At 43.3% G+C, this 24,238-nt stretch overlaps 2 protein-coding genes across 2 annotated transcripts; both read left to right on the top strand.

Annotated features, from left to right (window-relative positions):
• The first annotated feature begins 53 nt into the window (after positions 1-53).
• On the top strand, positions 54-5,268 carry LOC139300501 (transcription factor AP-4-like). The gene is made up of 7 exons (XM_070923622.1): positions 54-256; positions 2,287-2,452; positions 2,615-2,713; positions 3,484-3,654; positions 4,322-4,444; positions 4,655-4,825; positions 4,993-5,268. Exons 1-7 carry the CDS (start codon positions 168-170, stop codon positions 5,146-5,148), a joined length of 975 nt encoding a protein of 324 aa, XP_070779723.1. The 5' UTR covers positions 54-167; the 3' UTR covers positions 5,149-5,268.
• A 7,474-nt stretch (positions 5,269-12,742) lies between these two features.
• Positions 12,743-23,609, top strand: LOC139302602 (sarcalumenin-like). The gene is made up of 8 exons (XM_070926308.1): positions 12,743-12,752; positions 15,060-16,325; positions 17,968-18,048; positions 18,813-18,908; positions 19,942-20,058; positions 20,707-20,940; positions 21,408-21,757; positions 22,022-23,609. The coding sequence occupies exons 1-8, from the start codon at positions 12,743-12,745 to the stop codon at positions 22,520-22,522; spliced, it is 2,655 nt and encodes an 884-aa protein (XP_070782409.1). The 3' UTR covers positions 22,523-23,609.
• Positions 23,610-24,238: the final 629 nt, after the last annotated feature.

Raw genomic sequence — 24,238 nt, 5'->3', positions numbered from 1 at the left:
ATTCTTCAGATTGCCAGATTTTGAGGCTGTATTTGAGATATGTGCCATTGAGGAGTACAGAGAGAGAGCTCTGCGCTAAAAACACACATCACTATATTTTAACAAGGACAGCAGTGGAGGAAGGAAAAAAACAGAAAACACGGACTACAGAAGGTGGCTTTGAAAGCATGGAATATTTCATGATGCCGACAGACAAGATACCCTCTTTACAGCACTTCAAGAAGACGGAGAAGGATGTTATTGGAGGTCTCTGCAGGTGTGTAGCTAGCTATTTTTCGTTGTTGATACGAAACTGCTCGCACAAATAATGCCTCATGTGGCTGTAGTGTGTGTATGTGTGTGTGATGCAGTCTGACTTCAGTTAGCATGCTAGCTCTTAGCTTCGCTGCGTTATGTTGGCAGCAGGAGCGTGGTTGTAGAAATTAGCAGCTTGTTGGCCAGCTGCTGTTGTTGGCGGCGGGGAAATAGAGGATACTTTAACTTGTGTTATCACATTTGCTGGCCGAATTACATGTAGGAGCCCACAAGGCATGTTTGCAGCCATTCAGCTTAGAAATATGTAAATCAGCGAGGTGAAATCGATACATTTGCGTCCAGTTGAACACCAACCACGTGGTAGTTAACGTGTTCCCCGCCGCCTGGCTGCTATACACCAAATCACATGTTTATAACGACACTCCTTCGTGTTTTCACCGACTAACTTGTGTGTGTGATTTATTTCTATGTGTGTTAAATACGTGTGCGCAAAATGGGGTTTCGACTATGCCATATGCGTAGTTAAATAATGGTCCGCGCAGCAGCCATGGCTGTGTCGTGTGCTACAATTAGCTTAGCTTGGCTAGCTAGTTAGCCACCACAGCGCACTCGTTGTCTAACCCTGTTGTGTATGTACTGACTGGTTTTCACTCGTATGTACGAGCTTGTTCAACCGAAACACGCCGTCTTATGAGTGTAACGGTGAACACAAAGCTGCATCCGCTAGTAGCAGGTCAATGAGTGTTGGCTAGCTTAGTGCTAACGGTAGGAAGCATTGTTCTCCATGATGCCAGGGGGCCTGCTGCTGCTGGCGGAGTCACATTTCACTGCTGCTAGCGTCCAGACTGTCTGACGCGCCCCCCGGCGGCCATGTTGGAGGTCCGCAGCTCCTGGCAGCTACTGCTGACAACAGCTGATTTCATCTGTAAACTTTAAAAACCCCGACACCTTTTACCGGTGTGAGATAGATGTGCTTGTTTTTCTGTGCGGTTTCTGGTCCAAGATCTGACAGATTTGTGTCAGCATGCAATAGTATAAGACATATTTTAATATGTGTAACATGATTGTCTATATACACACATAGTTGGATGTAACAAGCACACATTTAATTGTTTCGCCATACTTGTCACACATGGTTTCATTAGACCCCTTGATCATCTCACATTAAGTGAGCATGTGTACAATAGATATCTTTTGAGGGATGAAATGACCATAGTAAGCCTAAGTACTGCTTATGCTCCTCAGTCTGTTTGTATGTTCATTATAATGGGGTATAACCAGTAGATTAAAATGTATTTCAGAGAACTGCACCAAAGGCTCTCAAAGTTAGGTGAAATTGAGACACGGATGATGATGATGAAGGTCTTTTTTATGTTCCTTTTTTAAGGTGTGTTTTTCTGCTTTTTAGCTTTTAGTTAAGCTGACTTTACTGGCTTGTAAACACACCGTTTGTAATCAAATCAGACTGTTTAAATTTAGCTCTGAACATTAGAGCATGGCTGCACACCCACACACTCATCTTTTGTATGAAATAACTATTTAGAGCCATGTGAGCTGTGTCCTCCGTCTGACCTTTTTCATTTTCGTAAACATCCCAGATCTGGTTCTCCAGGTTTGTTGTCTTCCTGGCACGATGGTCATTTTAAGGCTTAATGGTTCACGTATTTCTCCCCCTGAGTAAATAAGACAAAGGAGGTTTTGCCTCCATAGCATCCAAACTCATGTGGAGGAGGTGTGTGAGGGGCCACTGAGTTCAACCAAACTCAAAGACCTCCTGGCAGCTTGACTGAGGAATGTATAGAGGTCAGGACTACAGCCTGTTAAGTTCCAGGTTAAAGGTTTATGGAGTCCATGTCAGAGATCAGCTCATTGCAAATTTTATTGTTATTATTTATTTCGCAAAGAATAGCAGATTCGCTTCAGAGGTGTGTGTTGTTAGCTGATTTAGGGGAGCTTATATCGTCTCAATGGACACATAGCCTTCATGGACAGAGTAATGACCTCCTCTCTCCTTTGACCTTCCTCCCTTAGCCTGGCCAACATCCCTCTCAGTCCAGAGACGGCCCAGGACCAGGAGAGACGAATACGCAGAGAGATTGCCAACAGCAACGAACGCCGGCGCATGCAGAGCATCAACGCAGGCTTCCAGTCCCTCAAAACGCTCCTGCCCCACACAGACGGAGAGAAGCTCAGCAAGGTGCAGAAAACATGCAAAACACAGACAACGCACAGAAAGGATCACTCTCATGACAAAGCTTTAAATGATTGGGCACAATTGTTGAATTGTTTTGTGAGACTGTCAAGTTATATGTCCATGCGCTGATCTCCTATTCACTTCTTATTGGTTCGTCCCTGCTAGGCGGCCATCTTGCAGCAGACGTCCGACTACATCTTCGCCTTGGAGCAGGAAAAGACACAGCTCCTGGCACAGAACAACCAGCTCAAACGTTTCATCCAGGTAACAGCCTGTGCCATTGTTTTTTGTCATAATTGTGTCAAGCAGTGACTCTTGTATACCATACTATACCATGTTCACTCCTTTTAAGCACAGTAGAAAGAGTTGAAGCTGCATCACACCTAACATTATGCTGCCTTTAGTTCAATAATTGTTGTCTGGTAAATGTATTCTTTCAAATGGATTACTACCCAACAATGACGTCTGTATTGTGATGGGTCTGTCATAAGCACTTTTAATCTTGAAAGAGATATGGTCTTTCAGAGGACAACGTTTCCCTGTCTGGCTCGAGTGTGGCATGTAATGCAGGGTAAGGTTGATATGTGGTGCAGGTGGCAGCATCAGGTAGTGTGTTAGAGGCTATGGTGAGGCTTCGTTCTTATTGAAGCACGTAAATATCAGGTAGGGCAATTTATTAATCATCTTAGTGATTATTGACCTATGCAAGTATCGTTGCAGCCAAACTTTAATTTCATATTTGCACAGCTTGCAAGTGTTGGCAAAGACAGTACAGTACCAAGCCATGTCTGTTTGCCAGTCTCATTAGTTTACCACGCTGTTGGTTCACCTGGTGTTTTATTTTCTTGCCCATTTTTCTTGGCCATTTGTTCAACTCAGTACAAGCAGCTTTGGCATTTTTAAATAGAGTGGAAACTCCTTAGATCGTGTACAAACGGTTGTGTTTTGGAGCACCCCCCATCAACATGCCAAGTTTTAAATATGTGAATATGCTCGTTGTCTGTTTTTACATTTAATCCTCCATGTCACTCCAGGAGTTTAGCGGCTCATCACCTAAGAGGAGGCGAGCAGAGGAGAAGGATGAGGGGATCGGGTCCCCAGACACGCTGGAGGAGGAGAAAGTCGAGGAGCTGAGGAGGGAGATGTTAGAGCTGCGACAGCAACTGGACAAGGAGCGCTCGGCTCGTATGCAGATGGAGGAGCAGGTGAGACAGAAGGAGGAACCACGGTTCTTCATGGTCCGTGTCCTTTTCCCTGTTATTTACTGTTTCATTTCTCGTTCCTGACCAGCCATTTCAGCTTCTAATCAGTATATGTGTCCGCTACATGATACATGATCAGTCACCTCAACAAGGTGGTAGCTGCCTGGTGGTGTTGACAGATTCACCAGTACACCAGCCAGTTGCTGATAAGCTGACATCCTGGATATACCTGAACAGCAGGTTAAGACAAAGGGGACTGAACAGGTGGTGAAGACAAACAGAAACTTTAAACAGGTAGTGAAAGAGGAAAGTAAACAGTAGAGGAGATGCAGGGTTGAGATATTTCTCACAGATGAGCTGAGCAGTAATTCATACACATGATGCACTTTGTCTGAAGTCACAATAGTAAAGCAAATACTGCATAAAACTTTTATTACCATTCATTGTTATTTATCAACCAATCTTCAATTGTACCTGTGTATCGTTTTTATTGATTAATGTGAATTGTACAAATTAGCGTTCATTGCTACCATTGGTGTAGAAATAACTCTTAGTTCATTCATTTTGTTTGAATATTTACGCAATAATTTAGAGGCCGTGTATATGTTTTGAGCTGCCCTTAAATTGTAATGAATTCATGTAATAAACACATCCCTATGTTTGTGTGCAGGTGCGATCTCTGGACACCCAGCTGCACCCAGAGCGTCTGAAGGTGATCACTCAGCAGGTGGAGGAGGAGCAGGCGCTCCTCCAGAGCCAGACGCTGTTACGGCTGCAGCAGATCCACTCCGCCGCTGACAGACAAACACACAGTCCACAGGTCAGAAACACACACACGCTTAAAAAGTAGTTGACAGGTTGCAATTTCCAAACGTGAACACACTGCGGTTTGCAGTGAGGTGTTGTGGCCTTTTTAAAGCACTGGCCTGTAAATGACGCAGAGTTCAACAGTAACAGTTACATGTAAATACACACAGATGTAATAAAACATTTTGTTTTTCAGGTGCTGGCTCCCCCCACTCCCCCTGCCCCAACCCACCACCCCACAGTCATCGTCCCGGCCCCAACACTAACCCAGCACCCCCACCATCACGTCACCGTGGTGACCATGAGCCCGTCTGTCCACAGCAGCACTGTGTCCACGTCCAGACAGAACCTGGACACTATTGTGCAGGTAGGCGTTTGTTTTACTTTGAATAGAGGGTCCTTGTTGAGCCTCTAATATTTGAAGTAATTCAGTTGTGATTTCATAGTGAAAATATTTGTTTTCACCTAAGAATTTCCTCTCGGCGGACTGAATATTTGCTGCAGCCTTCAGTGTTTTTCATCCTCTGCTTTCAGGCCATCCAGCACATCGAACGCACTCAGGAGAGGAGAGCGAGCGCAGAGGAGGAGCAGAGGCGAGCGGTCATCGTTAGCCCCGCCCACGTCGCCATGGACACCGCCTGCTCAGACACAGACACCGACACAGAGGGAGAGGACTGCTCAATGAACTGATCCACCCCATGAACTGGCACACACACACACACACACACACACACACACACACAAACAAAATACCTACTCACTGTAAGATTCCCTCCAGGAGCTTGACTACTTTTAAAAAACAAAAAAAGAAACTCTCTTTGGCATTATCCAAACTCTTAAATCCAGTGGTTAAGCTCTGTGTCAGTCTCGTACTGTAAAATCTCTGAAGATTGAAAACATAGGATGGTCAGCGTGCAGAGGAGGCCCAGTGGGATTTCTAGCGGCTGTTTTTTCAATGTCAGAGGCGGTCTGTGGCTACTTGAAAACTTGAGGGTCTCCTCGTGTAAAAAGCTCTCAGCATCAGTCCGTCCGTCATGTGTGTTTATGTGTGCTACATAGAGTCGCAGTATCACAGTTACCTGTCGTCACTGGCACGCTGACAGTATTATTTGTGCTACAAATTGATGGAGTCAGTACAATGGAGAGATGAATGTAATGACACAATAAACAAGCAGCTCTTGAATCTGAAAAGGGACTTGGAGTTGCATATATTTCTTCCCCAGTCTTAATTAGTTTGTTTTTCTTTGAGCCCTGGTTGGCTAGGTGATATTCTGGTGCCAGTGGCCACAAAACCCAACTTAAACTACAACAGAAGGCATTTCTAAAATTAAAAAGTTTGGGAAAAATTCAAACTCGATCACAAAGCTAATTTGAGGATAGATGTTGAATGAAATTATGTCTGATTTACTTGAAAAAGAAAAGGTTGTGTTTTTTTATATCTAAATAAGCCCTTAAAAAGATAAGCTGTTGAACAATTTACATCGATCGTCTTTTGGTTTCAATGTTTTTTCATGTTAACTTTTTCTTTCTGTCAGGGTTACTGAATGTCGAAGGTGAACATTTTGTTATATTGAGATTAACAATTTAAAATTGGAGGTTTGTCAGGTTTTCACAGGGAACCGGAGGCCTTGAGGTGAATTTAGCAAAAGTCTGACTTTAATTGTGAGCAAGCCGAAGTGTAGACTTTCTACTGGTTGTTGCACCCCTTACCTAAAAAAAAAACAATTGTCAGAACACAAACAGCATTTTTAGTGGCTGGTGTTTACGTTCAATCTCCGACAGTTTGACTAAATCAAACTCAGTCCTTGTATATGAATTCATTGAAACAGATTAACATGATTCACGCGCTCAGTTTGCATGAAGGCTTCCGGTTTTCCTCCAAAGACTTCCAGTCCATCTTCTGGTCTTGGCTTGTTGATTTCAGTGACTATGCACTAGAGTTTTTTGGTATTTATGCAATTCCATCTTCAGTACATTTGTTGGTGTCATTTATACATGAGGTGAAGTTGTCTATGCACCGTTGATAGGTGTGTACATTACACCTACAGTATATGTATGAAACTTGACATGCTTGTTTCAAAGAATGTAGTCTCTACTTGCAAGGTGCTCTTTGTCATCCTGGTGCTCTGCTGAGGCCCGAACCCTACATGTCACTTCATCACTTGATCACGTTTATTACGTGTGTCTGAATTCTTTGCGAAATGAAATGTGTCATTTCAACATCCTGGGATTGCTTAAAGGGCAGGGAGGAGTTGTGTCCGAGTACAAATGACAGCATATGTTGTGTCGTCTCGCTGTGCGATTTGCTCACATGAATAGTAAACCTTCGAGACATATGCTTGTCCCATCTTACTGAACTCCAACCCAAAACGCATCATTTTGGAGCTGAAGAGGATCAGCAGCTTTAGTGTGTGCTGACAGATCAGTGTACATTTTTCAGTGCATCAAATGCCACAAAAAGTGCAAAACTCTAATGAAAAGCACTCAACTGAATTGCAGATCTTTGCCCAATTTTCCCCACCTCTCTCTAAAATGCACCAAGTCTGTCCACCTCATGTTTCATTGCTTATATTTCTCTCGGGAATTTGACTGGAAATCCCTGCTTGGAGCCTCCCTCCTGTCGTTCTCCATTTGACACGCTGACATGATGCTGTAAACATTCCTTTTTATTTGGATTTGTATCTGTGTTTTGATCTCTTATATGTTCTGTTGCCAATTGAATGCATGTTACTAATTGCTGTTTTCTCTTGTCTAAAGCGGGCTTTTGTTTTGACATTTTGTTTATTATTTTTTCATTAACACATGACTGATGCGTTCAGTGTGAAACTGTCTTGTGTGCGACATTATTCACTCACTGACATCAATTTTATATCTGGTTAGACTAGTATTTCTCATGCCAAACATGGGGGGGGGGGGATTCTCATATTTAGTTTGTGAAACGTTGTTTAAGGGTTTGGTGTTTTACTGGCAAATGGTAATCCACAGCCTGGCCTGAGGTTTGTTATTGGTCAGCTAAACAGTTTCCCCCAAATGTTTCTGTACATTGTGTTGCAGCACTGCTGTCTTTTGGTGGAATTTGAGATGTTTGATATGAAGCACTTGCTGTTCTGTACTGCCTGAATCAATGATGAGGAAGATATTATTTTGCCTTTTTTTTGTAAACTCTTTGCTGAGACACGACTCAACAGCTGTTTATTGTGTTCTGCTTTTCTGTCTTTTCATCTGTCTTTCTCTTCCTGTTTTCCATTTTTGGTGACAAGCATTTTTTATATTTTTGTGATTTATATTTTTGTTTTTTTCCCATCAGTCCAGGTCGATGAGAAGCTGTTATATTTTGTTTATAAAAACTTGGGTAAACAGGCCTTTGTAAAGATGAAAAAAAATAAAATTTGTACTTTTTTTATTACACCCCTCTGCTTCCTAGTTTACTTCAATAATGCATGATCTGAACCATTTTGTCCACCAAGTGGTGACATTGAGCAACTTCCTCATTTGGCAGCCACAAGGAGAAGATGCTCTGCAGCCTCGAGTTCACGTTTCATGTAAACAGGTGGCACGCAGGCCTCCTTTTGATCCCTATAGTAGGAGCACAGTTACTAGAGATGTCCAGCTGTGAGTTTAAAAATACATTTTTATCATTTGAGCGGTGTAGAAAGTAATGAATACACTACTGGGTGGTATTGATAATCAGACATTAAAAATTGCACAGATATGCTTATTAGAATCTCTTAAAATCAATGGCTCTTACACAATTAGTGATAAAACTGCAACAATAAGACTACAACATGGCCACTCTGCTTCTTCCCTGTTTTCAACATTCCCGATTGGGCCAGGCAGCTGCTCTGACACACAATGGCTAATACGGGTGCAGCTGCTAGGCGCCACCTCCAACGGCATGCCCTCTGACCTTCAGCCAGAACAGTATATATAGCCATGGGAGATGAGGGGAAGGCCCCTGGCAGCCAAAATGAAGTCTCTGTGGTCTGTGTGCTGCTTGCTGTCTCTGCTGGCCCTGTCTGCTGCAGGTACGGTGGAGGGTGATGGGGTTTGAGTGAAATATGTAGGGTTTTAGCGCTGTTGGATGCATTTTAGGGGACTTATTTAAGCAGGTGTGGCGTGTGCAATGGAAATGGAGCTTTGTATGTCTTGCTGAGAGTTGACTGTGGACAATGATTTTACAGGTAATTAATCAAGGAACGGTTGAAAGATCAATATCTTTTTTGTCGTTGAGCCATTTGATTTAATGACGATCAATGTGCAGCTAAATGAGTTCCATTTATTTCCTGATTGATTATTTTGCTTCCTGCCAGATGGAGGTTTGTGTCTTTGAAATGTGCAGTGTTTCATACGGCCTCCATTGGCTCTTTCCTGTATTCCAAAGTTGGGTTGAAATGCGCTTCAGACTTTGACCGACATCTACACACACCACAGCATGCGTAAACCCAGCCGACTGCGCAGACAAAGTGGACTGAACGTTATTGTGATGCAGTGTGGATCTTTGTGGAAAAAGTCAGGGCTGAGAGGTGTGACACCAGCTGATGGAAACTCTTCCTGTCTGCTGCTTATTGTCTCTGCCCCCGGAGAGAGACACAGTGACAGCACTGACAGAGTGTTCTTGGACTCACTACAAAGAGTCACACTCGCTGCTGCAGCCAAGGCAAAAGCTGGCTGAAATGATCAGTTTTCCCACTGGATCTATTTTCGGTTTGACTGTCTCTTCACAGCAGTTGCGTGCATGTGTGTAACTCAGTCAGTGCTCAAGTGGGATTTTGTGACGCTCGATGTTTGCTTACCTTTCATTCCATGTCAAATGAATGAATACATGTTTAAAGTGAGCAAATCGGAAATGACGGCTTTGCCAGGAGTGATACATGATTAAACTATAGAGGTTTACACATCACAGTTGTTGCTCTGCTTGTTTTAGAGACTGTTAAGTGACTTGTCATGCCTGGTTAAAGTGGAGGCAGAGAATACCCTTGTCTGTCCTTGTACTGGTTCATTTTGGCCTCTACAAGTTGCCGTAGTCACGTGTCAGGCATCAGTCAGACAAAGTCACCAGATATTGTGGTCACCAATGCCATGCACTGATACACATCTCTTTAAGACTCTCAGGAATGATACATACACATACACATCGACATCATGTACATATGCGCATACAAAGACGTACTAAGGAGCAAATGCTTGAAATGACGATCATAAAGTCATAGAAATACGCTCCATGTCCCAAGCTAAACTCGGTGCTGCGTTAAATGTCTCGATAAAGCCTCATCACTCCCGCTCTGCTCTGTCTGCAGAGCTGCTAATCTGTCATTCCAGTCAGCAGGGTCCATGTGAAGGGGGGATGTCCCAGCTAAAACAGGCATGAGAGAGCTCAGCAGAGGGCATGTAGGACCAGAGTCCAGCAGCCAAACACAGTTTAAAGTTACATTATAGACAAATCAAATACAAATAAAAGTTGAGGTAAATGGGATTAAAATTAAGTAGTTATAGAACTGAAGTGACGACACACACCCCCATTCAGATTTGTGTGAGCGTGGGCATATCTCAAAAAGTGCGAGATATGACAAAAACTGCATGCGCAATGATGACATGAAAAGGTGAGCGTTACAGGTTTATTAGCAACAGAGAACGACTGTCTGTGTATGTGCCTGCAAACTGGTGCTGCAGCTATAGTGATAACTACAGTGCTAAGCAGAGATCAAACTGGTTGTGTAGATTAAGAAATTAGAAAGTGCACCACTTAACCTTTGGCTAAATAGCCTTAATTAATTAGTATGGATGCTGATTTGTTCTTTTTAAATGAGCCAGGAATGCAAACCCGCTGCTGGCTGCACGTTTGTGTTCCTGTGCACTTTTGTTTTGTCTGATTTCTAAAAAGAAGAAGAACTCATCATTCATCGAGGCCATTGTACGCTTGTCGTCAGCATTTGTGCTGATGCATTTATTGTTCTTGGTCTTTAAAGAGATACTGAGTCACGCACAGCTGCACACTGTTGCAGGGAATGGGAGCAATAGTGCAGCGGCATTGCAGGCCAGCCTCATGACAATCGCAGGGAGGAGGAGAGCGCCACACTTCCTGAAAATAGGAATGGAATTATCCCTCCTTCTTTTCACCCTCTGACTCATTGTGGGACTATTTCTGTCCCAGAGATGTACCATCCAGCACCCAGGCACCTGTCTCACTCTATCCCCACATCACGGTGCTCTGCTCAGGCTTCACTGCCGCAACATCAGGGTGAGGAACCACCAGAGAGGCACATTACACCAAACTTTAAGACTGCGCACTACACTAATAACTCCCGATGCTGTTTTTGGATGTGCACACTCTGACTATACTTTGATATTCCCACAATGTTCAAGTTAGTTGCACATAAATAATTACACAGCATACTTTTAGTTTCCAGAAAAGTCAGATAGACGTGTATTTTATTTAAGCTTGAGACAATTTTAACAGTGGTATTGCAAAGAAATGTGAGAAAACACTATCAAATATCACATTTTAAAGCTGCACTAATCAATATTTTTATATTAACAATGGATTAAATGACTAAGAAATTATGACTGCAGTTTCCCTCTGCTCTACAGAGCATTTTAGTGTCTTTTAGCTCATTGTTTTGGAACTTTATTGTTTTGGCTCAGTCTCACGGCTCTCATCAACCATGTTTTTGGTCATAAACCAAAGTATTGGACAAATTGACCAGGGATGAAATATGTCTGAACCAAATGTTTGTGCCAGTCCTTCCAGTGGATGTTGAGACATTTCACCCCACGCCATAAATGTCAACTTCATGGTGGATAGAGGAAAAGTCAGGGGATCACCAAAATTGCCAGGATTCATTCTCATTTGAATGTCTGTACCAAAGTTCATTGGTCAGTAGTTTTTTTTAGATATTTCAGTCCGAACCAAGGCGATGGACCGGCCAACCAACAGAACCAAAATGCCTCCCGACAGCCATGTTACTATTGTGATTAAAAACAGAAAATCTACTTGGGAAAAGGCTCATTTGTTTTTCACAAATAATGTGTAATTTTGTGCTGCTAAAACTTTCCCTCTTTATAATATTAATCTGAACAGAATATGTCTCAAAGATCCTATATTCTGTCTTTCATATGTTCCTCCCCCACTGCCACATCTTTCTCATCTTCCTAACTATGTTAACTTTAATTTAATTTAGCCGTTACCACAGCAGAAAACGATCCCTCCACTTTGTCTTCATAACTATCTCGAGACATGCAGTGTGGAGAAAACCACAAGACTAAATTCAGCCTGTATGATTGCAGAAGCCTTGTGGTTCCGTTATTTATCAGTTGTTATACATTTCGTGTCATGTGCATATTTAACACCCTCTCCAGGTGCACACATTTCATGTGGAACAAAATCACACAACCTTTAGCACATTTACCTTATTAAATATAACATAAACAAACCAGGAAATAGTCACTAGGTCTGACCTTGTTATGTAATGACACTTAACTTTGGCAACCCATCCTCATCAACTCGCTTCAGGATCTTGGCTGCTGCTGCTGTTCATGTTACAACGCAGACGATGCTGTAGCACTATGTCTTTGGACAGCGTCCAAACCTCCCTCATGGCTCGATCACAACAGCATTACCGAGCTCCTTCCTCATGAATGCCAGAGGCCGGACAGCCTCCTGCCTCTGCTTCTGCCAGTGACAGCGAGGGAGTTCACATCATCACGTCACATCAACTCTCTCTGAAGCTGTCAAAATGCCACTTAAAAGAACAGATCTGACGTGATAAAGACCAGTAGACCTTTAAACCTCCACGTTTCTGTAGGGGTGATTTGTGTGCTGGATTTTATTCTTTATCTCTTGGATGATTTTGATTTGAGGCTTGGACTCTTTGGCCAATTTGAATGCATCACCACTGTGATCAGTGAAGGCCTGGCCAAGCATTGGATGTCCATTGGTTCATATTACAGAAAACAGTGACCTGCCATAACCAGAGTCTTACCTTGGCCTTTGCTTAGACTTGGAATAAGACTACACAAATGTCACTTTTTGGTAAAAGCCAAGAGCGAAACTATCATCACTATGCAGGAAACATTATGAAACAAAACGTCTTCATCTTCACAGTTTGCAGAGTGTCGATGCTTTGGGAATATAAACGTGATATTCTCTGGTCACTAACGCTGACAATCCCCTCAGGAGGTGTTAAGCTAACAAAGCTTCCAGATACAGGAGGTGACAAGCGATATCATGAGAGCAAAATTGTTTGATGTCTGATTCAGGGCCTTAAAATAGGGCAAAGAAGTCGTCATGGAGGATGGTACGGTGAAAGGGGAGTACGCGGAGTCCAGCTAGCATCATTTAGGATAGCTAGATGAGCACTAAGCCTTCCACGCAGCCCAAAATATAAATGTATTTTGACTCAGAAGCAGCTGATCTTGGTTTGATGGAACTTCAAAGCTTTACACTAGTAGTCTCACATCCACATTTAAAACGGATAGCCATACTATTGTTTGTGCAACTTCCATACACACAACCATCTGGTGATGCACCTTGTCATGTTATGTAAGCATATTATTAGAAACAGTGGAGTTTATTGGCTATTTGGCAGCTATTTTTTGAGCCATTTAAAGTTTCACATTTTGGTGTACATCCCTCAAAATCAAAGACGGGTCCCCTTCTAAACCTGTCATGAGACGAACCTGATAATTAGAAATGAATTAGCGTTTGGTTTCACTCTGCTGAACTAATCGGAGCTGTGTGACTCAGAGGTCTGGCACCAGGCTATGGCAGGCCACCCAAAGGATGTGTTGCTCAGCTGATGGCACGATTCTCACAGTTTTTATGCCATTGCTGTATGCCTTTTTCACAGCAGACATTTTTAATTTGACATTTTGTGGTAGCAGGAAAGGCACAGGTGGAACCAATGACGCTCTGGAACGAGGGCTCTTGATGAATGATGACGTGCTTTTCTGCTAAAACAAGGCAACATGTTTCTCAAAAGATCTGTTGCTGTTGGTGATGCCCATACCCGTTACAAATAATAGAAAACAAATATAGTGTCTGCTGCCCCCAGGTGGCCAACAAAAATCAGTTATTGCAGATTTAACAGTGTAATAATATCTAAAGCTATGAGCACGTGTTAGCTTCTTCCTTAGCCTGTTTGCTCATGATGGGCGTTGATCCAGAAGCCTTACGAGCGTGAAAAACCCGTGACAGCTGCCTACAGCTCCGAGTCTTCATCCCACACGCTGACCCCATCTTGTAACGTGAACTGCAGACATGCACTTAGCTGCCTCATATCACACTGTGTACCATGCGTTCCTCAGTCTTAAGACCTCACAGGCATATAATTAGTTAGTTAAAGTTATAATTAAATAGAGGTCATGGCCTTGTGCTCTTTGTACACTGTGGTTGTGAAGAGTATCTAATGTACATGTACGCATGTGGTGTGATGAAGAGGGAGTCCCCCGGTTTTAGCTGTGTTTGTTATGAAGCCATAGTAACTATAATCTACTACACGATGCTGAGTGATGGTGATGTCTGTTTACCTGGATGTGATCTGGACTGTGTGTGCGAGCAGCTTGCGAGAAAGAATGAAACCATCTTTGGCTTTGCTGTGAACATAATACCAAGTACTTAACTGCACATATAATCCACCTTCCACCAACTTCGTAAAATATAAATGCACTATTGATATTTTCTGCAAGACACAAATAAGAGAAGCGCATGTCCCACAAAGAGAAAATTCACTGTGCCTGTTGAACATTGCACTGACTATGATTGTCAATGGAAGTCCTCAATCAAATTTTAATATAAATTGTAAAATAACATGTTAAAAAGATATACAGACATTCAAAAAGTATAAGTAAGAAAGCAGCAATGTGACCTGTTTATGCGGTACGAACCCAGAAATGGCTTCTTTTAGATTAATTAGATTAAATCATGACAACAATAATATAAATGTACACAATCAATATAAATACGTTATTCTATTCCAAGCCACTCTGTCCACTCAGCTGTCTTCTTTTAGATTCTCAACACAACTGTCCACTGCGCGTCGGCCTCAAATAGTCCGTGCTAGTGTCACCATTCAAGGAGCTGAAATCCGAGTCTTAAATCTGGGAGGTGCTGAACATCTGATCTGCGACTGAGCACTGACGTAACAAACAAAGGTGACTGGCCTGCAGATGTCCAGCTGGTTTACACCGTGCAGTCTGATTGGTCAGGAATGCATTTGTTTTGTCTCATGTTTTTCAGCCTCATGGATGTATATTGTTGTATTATTGTTGTTGTATTGTTGAAGGAACATTTCAACCACATCCTTACTTCAATACACAGTTCTTAACTTTCCCCCCAGACTTCATTAGTTTACACTTAGAATATAACAGGCTTCTAGTGAATTAAAGTTTATTTCTGATTTCTTTTTCCTTTAAAAAGCCTGTGATGATCAGTGTTCTGATCAGGGATGAATTCTGCATTTTTACACCAAGATCTTATTTGTCTTGGTGTGAAACAATGCTGATCAAAGACTACATTCACAATGTTTTTATAACCTGAAATGTTGGACGCCAGCACAGAAGGTGATCTCTGTCTAATCACGTTTCCTCCTCTCCTCTTGTCTTAGATCTCCTGGCAGGGTCCTCCATTCATGATGAGGAGCCCCTGGTGCATCTGCAGCTCCAGCAGCCAGAGGGAGACCTCTTCTCCTGTGGATGTGACTCAACAGAGGAGCACGCCAGCCAGAGCTCTTCCAATGACACCCCGGCCCCGGAAAGGGCCATGTGTCAGCCCTGCAAACCCCCAGCAGCTTTAGACACCGAAGAAGAGCCAGCTTCCACCTCAGAGCATGAAGAGGAGGAGGAGGAAGCAGCTCCTGTGGAGGAGGATGCTTCCACTGAGGAGGGGACCAGTGATGGAGAAGAAGAAGAGCAGGAGGAGGCAGCTCCCCAGGAGGAGGGAGAAGAAGAGGAGGTGACATCTGAGGAGGAGGCTGAGGCAGAGGCTGAAGAGGAGGAGGAAGTAGCGGAGGAGGTTGCGTCCTCTGAAGAGGAAGAGACGGTAGCTGAGGTTGAGGAAGAGGAGGAGAAAACAGAGGAAGGAGAGGAAGAAGCAGAGGAGGAGTTGTCTCATGAGGAAGAGGAAGTGAATGAACCTCAAGAAGAAGTTGCAGAAGAGGAAGAACCTGCTGCTGAAGTTGAAGAAGTAGCTGAGGAACCAGAGGGTGAAGACACCCAGGAGGATACAGAGGCTGCAGCTGAGGAGGAGGCTGCGGTGGCAGAATCTGGACCAGAAGCAGAACCAGCGGAACTTCCACAAACAGACTCTGAACCAGTGGAAACACAGCCAGAGGGGAGAGAGGAATCTGAGGCTGAGCCAGAGGGGACAGCAGAGCCAGAACCTGAAGTCATTTCAGAACCAGAAGCGACTGCAGAGCCAGAACCTGAAGTCATTTCAGAACCAGAAGTGACTGCAGAGCCTGAGATCGAAGTGGTTGCAGAGCCAGAGGTCATTTCAGAGCCTGAACCTGAAGTAATTTCAGAACCAGAGCCTGAAGTTATTTCAGAACCAGAGCCTGAAGTCATTTCAGAACCAGAGCCTGAAGTCATTTCAGAACCAGAGCCTGAAGTCATTTCAGAACCAGAGGTGACTGCAGAGCCTGAGATCGAAGTGGTTGCAGAGCCAGAGGTCATTTCAGAGCCTGAACCAGAACCAGAAGTCATTCCTCAAGTGGAGCCAGAGCCTGTTGTAGAAGAGGCCACACCAGAATCTGTAGAGGATGTGGCTGTGGAAGAGGAACCAGTGGAAACCACCGTGGAGGAGGCACCTGTTGATGTCGAAGCGACAGTGGAGGTGGTGACTGCAGAGGAGCCCGCACAGTCTCAAACCAAAGGTACAAAATGATGATGTCATCTAGGGTTTATTCTTAAGTCTAACTTTTCCGTAGTTTATCTCCTGTCTCCTCACCAGTAAAGCTGTAGCAGAAGGTAACTTAACACCAGAGGTTAATGTCTCGCCTTCATTCTGTCCGACAGTCCAGGCAGCGACAAGCAGAGCTGGAGGGATCCTGTTACAGTCAGTCTGTCCCCATCCAGTTGGTGCCTCTGTAATTAAGGAAGCATGCCATTATCTGGTGTCTATAAAAGATGATGGCTGAGTCTTAAAACAGTTCCCCATGGCTTCCTCTGATCCCACGTCATTACTTCATTCATTAGTGTGAGTGTCATTGGAGGTTGTTTTATCTAATGTGTCCCATCTGTTTCTCAATGGGTTGTTGAAAGTGCGTTGGATATCCACAGTAGTTTTTGTTGCTTTACCCCCAACATTCATTTCTCATACCTCTGACTTTGTAACATATGGAAGGATTATTGTTATATTTCTGGTAGAAGCTTCTTTGTTACCTTGGCATGAAATTATTCTGTTGTTTAGGTCATATTGTTTTGTGATCACGAGACATGTCATTGTTATTGTGTGATCTCTGAACTGCTCCAATATCGGTTGTCAAAACATTTTTTATTTATTTATTTTATCAACTACACATAACAACAGAGTTTGAGATGACAAAACGAAACATCGTAGAAAGTGTTCTGTCATGAATTATTTATTATATTCTGAAAGAAGAACATACATATCAAGAAATCATGTACACAGAGACACAACGGTTTTCCAACAAAAAGAGATGAAAACAAAAGCAATCTTAATCCTAAAGAGGCGAGTAAGACACATTTCAATGCTAATGCAAACTGTCCTTTAAAAAAAGCAGTACAGGAAGGAGAGAAACAGCGGAGCACAAAAACAACAGAAAACGAGACAAGGAAAAAAAAACGATTAAAAAGAAAACATACAAAATTCATGAATTCTGGAAGAATTTGGAAACTTTACATCAACATAGGTGTTGTTTAAGGATCGCTAACTACTCTCTAATAAGGCATACTTCATCAGTTGTTTCTAAGTTGTAACTGATAAAAATTCATAATTCTAGTTTCACTGGGAATTTAACTTTGATGGGTCATGAAATGACAGCAAAGGTCTCTCTCTCTCTCTCTCTCTCTCTCTCTCTCTGTCTCTCTCTCTCTCTCTCTCTGTCTCTCTCTCTCTGTCTCTCTCTCTCTCTCGGACATGCCGAACCCCCAGAATATGACACTGTGTGTAGCTAAAGGGGAATTAGCAACAACCTCTGGTACAGAAATAAACAAACCAAAATAGCAGAGGAAAGGAATAGACAGATAGATGGACAACAGCATGATATAACAGTTGGGCCTCTACTGAGCCCAGATGGTCTGGTCACTCACAGCTCAGGAAACCATTTACCTCAGGGAGCACAGATATGTTGTAACCATGTCAGCTGACTTTTTACTAATTGTCTTTGACAGCTTCCGTTGATAAAAGAATGTGCTTCATTTTCCAGATGCAACATTGCCATTAATTGTCAGTGTATGCCATAAAAAACTGCACAACTGCATGTCAGAGCTTTTGACCTCAACAGTTGACTGACTGTCTGATCCTCCAATCAGAACATGAGGAAAAAGTGTCAGCAGGCCCGGCACTGAGGGACCGCTCCCACATCGAGGACACGCTGCGATTGGCTGCTGCTGAACCCTCAGCAGAGTTCACAGGTAAGGAACGAATGAAAGAAAAGGTGTTGATCCGAATTTTTCAGGACAGGGCATAATGCATGTGAAAGACTATCCTCGCCCCCACCAGCACATACAGTATACACTGTATATACACCCCAAAAACATTCAACTCGTGAAACCCACATCCTACTAATCAAAAATTGGATGTTCAATGATAACATTGCTGTGCTGCACACCGTTTCAAATGTCTCTCAGACCTTTGCTGAGGAAATGCCTGAAGTTCTGCATTGAAATGAAAACGCAGCAGAATGTTTACAGCTACTTTGTCAATGGAAAAGAAAAACAGATGTGTTTGCGTGTGAATGAAAGGAAGTTTGAGACAATTTTGGGGGCTTTTTTTTCTGCCGAAACCATTCTGAAAATTGCTTCATGATGTCCAGGTCCTGGGGCTGTTCTGCGTGAGTGTGTGTACTGTGTGTGTGTGTGTGTGTGTGTGTGTGTGTGAGCGTGCAGACTTGAGGCAGGTGATTAATCAGTGCAAAAGTGTAACGCATGAAAGCCTCTCTGTTCTCTTAAACCGGATTCATTTCAGAGAGGACAAAGTGGCACCGCAGAGCCAGTCTCCTAATCACCTCAGCTCGATTCAATAAACTTTATGAGGGCGATTCATCATGTGCTGCCAAAGCAATTGTTGTAATCAGTAATGGTAGCAAGAACATTAATAATACTCTTTTCCAAAATATTTTCTCACGATTACATCCCAATTATCACACTCTACTTTCTGTCTCTCTCTCTCTCTCTAGCTGCCATGAAGAAGCTGTTGAACATCTACCACACTGCCATCAAGCCAATGGAGGAAGCCTACAAGTACAATGAGCTCAGGCAGCATGAAGTCACAGGTAAATCAGCTTCCTGTTGGGGACCACGCCTGGATAAAGCAGCATGCACAGAAGAATTCTCAGTGGTTTGTTTGTAAAGGCAAATATCAGTGTCTCAGGCTTCGCAGGCCAACATCAGCAACAGTTGTGTGTGTGTGTTTATCACTGTGGCTCAGGTGAGATGCTGTGACATAAAATTGATAATCAAAAAAAACACTGTGATAATTTGTATTCCAAGTCCTTTCCCATGACCTAGCACCAAGTCCAATAAAGATTATTATTATTATTCTGTGTAATGGTAAGTATATAGGTAAGCTGATATTTGTTTACCATTTTAATTTTCCAACATTTAAATGTCATGTAAGAAACCATAATGTAGCCAACATCACTATCCACCAAAAACACGTCACCTCACAGCTCTTAACCACCTTTATCAGTTCACCACACTACACAGCACATGGTTTAATAAACTGGAGCTGCACAGAAAGAGTGAAGTACAAACAAAGTCATAATTAAGAAGAAGTAGAGCCAGGACCTGACATTATTCAAACCAGGCACACAGAGAAGCACAATGAGGACTCTGTCTGCTGTAAATTAAAGGGAACGTTGTGTGGGCCAGACTCCCTACAACTTTGTTCCATCGCACTTGAGGGCAGGGAGGATTATTTATGTGCTAAGGAGCAGGATCAAGATTCTTCAAACTGTGCCATGTGACTCTGGGACCCCTTGTGGTGCAGAATGGAAGGACGTGTGCACAATCAGGATGCATGGAGTGTCAGGGGAAAGTATTACAGTATTGTGGCCAGCCCTGGTTGAGATAAGTTGCTCTGGGCCATCTAGAGATCTACAGAGGCTCACAAACATCACCTGTGCTGTATTCACATGGCACGCGTGAGCTGTTCTAAGTATATATTTAAGTGTAATGAATTAGGAGGCTTGTATTCAACAGTATGATACAAGGTGATATTGCAGCTCAACGTGGCTCTCAAGCTAATTTTCTGTTTCTCTCTCAAGCCATCTCCTTCTCTGTCTGTCTTTGTCACAAACTGTGCAGACGGTGAGGTCACCTCTAAGCCCATGGTTTTGTTCCTGGGACCGTGGAGTGTCGGCAAGTCCTCCATGATCAACTACCTGCTGGGTCTTCACGGCACCTCACAGGGACTCTACACAGGTTCGCTCCCATAAAACCTGTTTGTTTGTGACACAGCTTGATCACCAGAGTAGTGATGAAGATTCATGATTATATTCATATATTACAAATATAGTATAAGGTTGCTCACTATCTCCCATTTCATGTTTATTCACCACGAGACTCACCACGTACTGTGCTTTCACTTAAATGTAACTTTCGCAAAATTATTAAATTTCCCTTTTTTCCCAATATTTCCATGACTTTAAAGACATTGTCATGTGGTGAGCTGACTGAAAGCGATGGACCACACATAGGAAATAATAAACATGTCTTCAGGTCTGAGAGTCTTGAAGTCAACAAAGTGATGCAGTAATGTCAGTTACACAGCAATATCTATCTAGTTAGTTCGCTAACATTAGCTCGTATTAGCCACCATAAGTTCCAGGTCATACCAGACAAGGCGTAATTGAACACAGGTGTGTTTTATTGTTAATTAATTCAACTTTGGCATTTGTAAGAGACATAATATGTTTCCAAAGTAACACACAGTGTCGCTTTAAAGGCTTATTGGACTGAATGAGCAAGAAACATCGTGCTTTTTAATCTAGAATCAATACAAATAATGATCTATTACATCTACGTGTTAGGTAGTTAATTATAAGCTGAATTAATATGTCCCTCCATCAGGTGCTGAGCCCACCACCTCAGAGTACACAGTCATAATGCACGGTGAGAAGTCTCGGACCATAGAGGGCATCGTCATGGCAGCCGACAGCTCACGGTCCTTCTCGCCCCTGGAGAAGTTCGGCCAAGGCTTCCTGGAGCGTCTGGTGGGCATCGAGATGCCTCACAAGCTGCTGGAGAGGGTCACCTTCGTCGACACGCCCGGCATCATCGAAAACCGCAAGCAGCAGGAGAGAGGTGACCGTTTTTACATCAAAGCTTAAATGGAGAATCTTAGTGTCACAGATAATGAATACTGGCTGTATTCATTATCTGTGACACTAAGATTCTCCATTTAAACCCACAAAATGAAAATGCAATAGCTGCTCTTTCTGGCAGGATGATTCACTCCCATTAAATCCAGGCTTATGCAGACAGTATGCAGCTGGAAGATCAATCAATCAATCAATGACTGAGATCAGCAGCATCAAACAGACATCAGTATCATTAGACTACCACAACACACAGTATACACACACACACACAGGCAGGCAGGCAGTCTAATAAGCCTGTAGTCACTTGTAAACACACACAAACACACACCACAACCACAATAATGTGAAATGTTCAAATAACAATGCGGCGATCCGGCTGCTTCGGGACGTCTCCCCGAGCTAAAGCGTTAGTCCTGTCATGTATTGTGTCTCCTGCCTCCTGTCCGTCAGGTTACCCCTACAATGAGGTGTGCCAGTGGTTCATCGATCGAGCCGATCTTATCTTCCTGGTGTTCGACCCCACTAAGCTGGACGTGGGTGGAGAGCTGGAGATGCTCTTCAAGCAGATGAAGGGCCGCGAGTCCCAGATTCGCCTCATCCTCAACAAGGCCGACAGTCTTTCCACCCAGGACCTGATGAGGGTCTACGGAGCCCTGTTCTGGAGCATGGCGCCCCTGATCAACGCCACAGAGCCTCCCCGGGTGTACGTCAGTTCCTTCTGGCCTCAGGAATATACTGCAGACACCAGCCGAGGGCTCTTCATGAAGGAGGAGACCTCTCTCCTGGAGGACCTCAACCAGGTGTGACCTCTTGTCTTGTTTAAAGATCAGCTACATTCAGATTGACAATAATGGGGTTTTTTTAGATACTAAACAGAGGCCTAATTGTGGCTAAAACTCATGCAGTACACATCTCTGAGATTTATCTTTGTGTAAGTAGCACTTGATGTGAAGATGGTTCTCAAGTCCCTCGTAATTGTGGCCTTTTCAGTGTCGTGGAAACACCAGTCCTCTCTATGTGTCTGTCTGTTCATCTTTTCTCTCTCTGTCTCTTCTCCCCTGCAGGTGATTGAGAATCAGATAGAGAACAAGATCGCGTTCATCCGCCAGCATGGCATCCGTGTGCGCATCCACGCCCTGCTGGTGGACCGCTACCTCCAGACCTACCATGACAAGCTGGGCTGGTTTAGCGACCCCTACGAGGTGTTCCAGGACATCGTCAACGACCCGGACAAATACTACATCTTCAAATCTATTCTGGCCAAAACCAACGTCAGCAAGTTCGACCTGCCCAACAAGGAGGCCTACCAGGATTTCTTCGGCGTGAACCCGGTTTCCAGCTTCAAGCAGCTCTCCTACCACTGCAGCTGGACAGGCGGCTGCCTGCTGGAGAAGATGGAGAGGGCCATCTCGCACGAGCTCCCGGCTCTGCTCAGCAGCGTCAGCAAGGCCGCGGACACGCCTGCCCCGGCGAAGGCTGCACCAACTCCTCCGCCTCCACTCCCTGGCACCTGTGAGGGTCCCGGGTGTGAGGAGAAACCCAAGAATCGCTGGAGGAGGCAGTGAGACAGAGGAGAGGGGTGCAGGAGGAGGAACAGAGGAGGCAGATGGGTTTCCTGAAATAATCCCCAACTGCTGTGACCTTCAGGACTGGCTATGTGCAAAAGATGTACCAAACTGACCTGGGTCAGAATACTTCTTAGTGCTTGTTTTTACCTGCATAGCGTACCAAAAGGGTGTCCTCTACTACACTGGGACAGTTCACATTGTTGTAATTTACAAATAGTTTTCTATGGCTGTATAACAAATCTCTGGTACTGTCCTGTCTGACACCCTTCTGGTATGTAGGTAGGTCGAAACAAACAATGACAAGTGAACATTTTGGACTAAGGTTTTTACTAAAGAGTAAAAAACATAGAAAAAGAGGCTTGTAGTCAACTCCATCTGAAGCCATTTACGTCTGCAAAATGTGATGAATGTCCGCAGGAGAAACAGACTTCCTATCTAACCTTTCATGTTAATGAAATCTGAGAATGACTGTTTTCTTGTTTCTCACTGTTTTCAAGTTTGTACATTTTATTTATTCAAGTTTTTTGTTTCTTCAGAGAGAGATGCTGGCAGTGAATGTACACCTCCAGTGATGCAGTGAATGAGGAATGAGAAAAGATTCAGTCAAACTGCAGTGCTGTGTTTTTACGGTTAAAGCAGTGTAGGTCGTTATCAGGGCGCATATTTTCAATGGTGGGACAATAAAATAGAAACAAGGGTGCTCTCGTAGTGTTTTATTTAGCAGTGATTCAACCATGTTTAGTCACTGTACTGCATACTGTATACTGTATACTGTATACTGTACGGCCATTTTTTGTCTGTATTGAACGATACGTTCACTATAGCAACAATTCTTATTTTAACATTTCTCAGTGCTGCACTGAGACTGAATTAACTGAATGCAACTGTTGTATTCTCCCCAAAACTCCATCATTTAATTATAGCTTTCTGTTCATATAAGCTTGTATTTAATGCCAGCGTGGCCTTTTCAGCCCTCTGAACAGTTGCTAGTTTTACCTCAACACGGCTGCATACCACATGGGCATTTCTTTTACAAATGTAATCTGTTCTTTTAGGTCTGTTTGTAATTGTCATTCTTTTGAGTGATTTCTTTTGAGTAAACAAAAAAAAAGAAAATCTGCAGGCTTGGTTTCCTTTGTACGGCTACAAAGACACTACAGATGAAATCTCTTCCACTGAAACAATACATAATTCATATCATTTGGTTGTTTAGCTGCAAAATGCAGGGAAATGTGGGCCAAACACTAGCTACAAGCACCAGCTCTCTTCCTCACGACACACAGCTCTGGCTTGGAGAAACCGCACCTTCAGAGTATAATAGAGCAGGCTAACTTTTTCATACATAACAGCATTGTATGGACTCCAAACGTGATTAAATGTGTGACAGCTGGGTGAGCACACATCAGCCCAAAACCCCATTAACAATCAAATAAAAGTGCTGTTTTTGTTTTATAGCTGGTGGTTAATTATCTCCTGCAGTGACTAAAAACAGCCACCAGGAGGCGCCTCCATTCAATGTGTTTATCAGACTGACTAAATGGCAGAGTGCATGGTAGAAAGAAACTTTATTTCTTCATATCAGCTGCCAAAGTTTCACTTTTAATACAGACAAAAGGAGAAAACAGTTTTATCTATCTATACCAATCCATACTTTTAAACTCGTATTTTATCAAAAAAGGGCCACAGTCCCTTCACATAGCATAAGAATATTCT

The sequence above is a fragment of the Enoplosus armatus genome, chromosome 2 (assembly GCF_043641665.1).
Source record: "Enoplosus armatus isolate fEnoArm2 chromosome 2, fEnoArm2.hap1, whole genome shotgun sequence".
NCBI lineage: Eukaryota > Metazoa > Chordata > Actinopteri > Centrarchiformes > Enoplosidae > Enoplosus > Enoplosus armatus.
The sequence above is the reverse complement of the archived record's forward strand: the minus strand, read 5'-3'. Positions and strand labels throughout refer to the sequence as shown.

Coding starts and splice junctions, on each gene's coding strand:
- LOC139300501 (XM_070923622.1), top strand. CDS start 168: ATGGAATATTTCATGATGCCGACAGACAAGATACCCTCTTTACAGCAC. Junction 257..2,286: donor GTTATTGGAGGTCTCTGCAG/GTGTGTAGCTAG, acceptor TTCCTCCCTTAG/CCTGGCCAACATCCCTCTCA. Junction 4,445..4,654: donor TGCAGCAGATCCACTCCGCC/GCTGACAGACAA, acceptor TTTGTTTTTCAG/GTGCTGGCTCCCCCCACTCC.
- LOC139302602 (XM_070926308.1), top strand. Junction 16,326..17,967: donor CGCACAGTCTCAAACCAAAG/GTACAAAATGAT, acceptor AAAAAGTGTCAG/CAGGCCCGGCACTGAGGGAC. Junction 20,059..20,706: donor CTCACAGGGACTCTACACAG/GTTCGCTCCCAT, acceptor TCCCTCCATCAG/GTGCTGAGCCCACCACCTCA.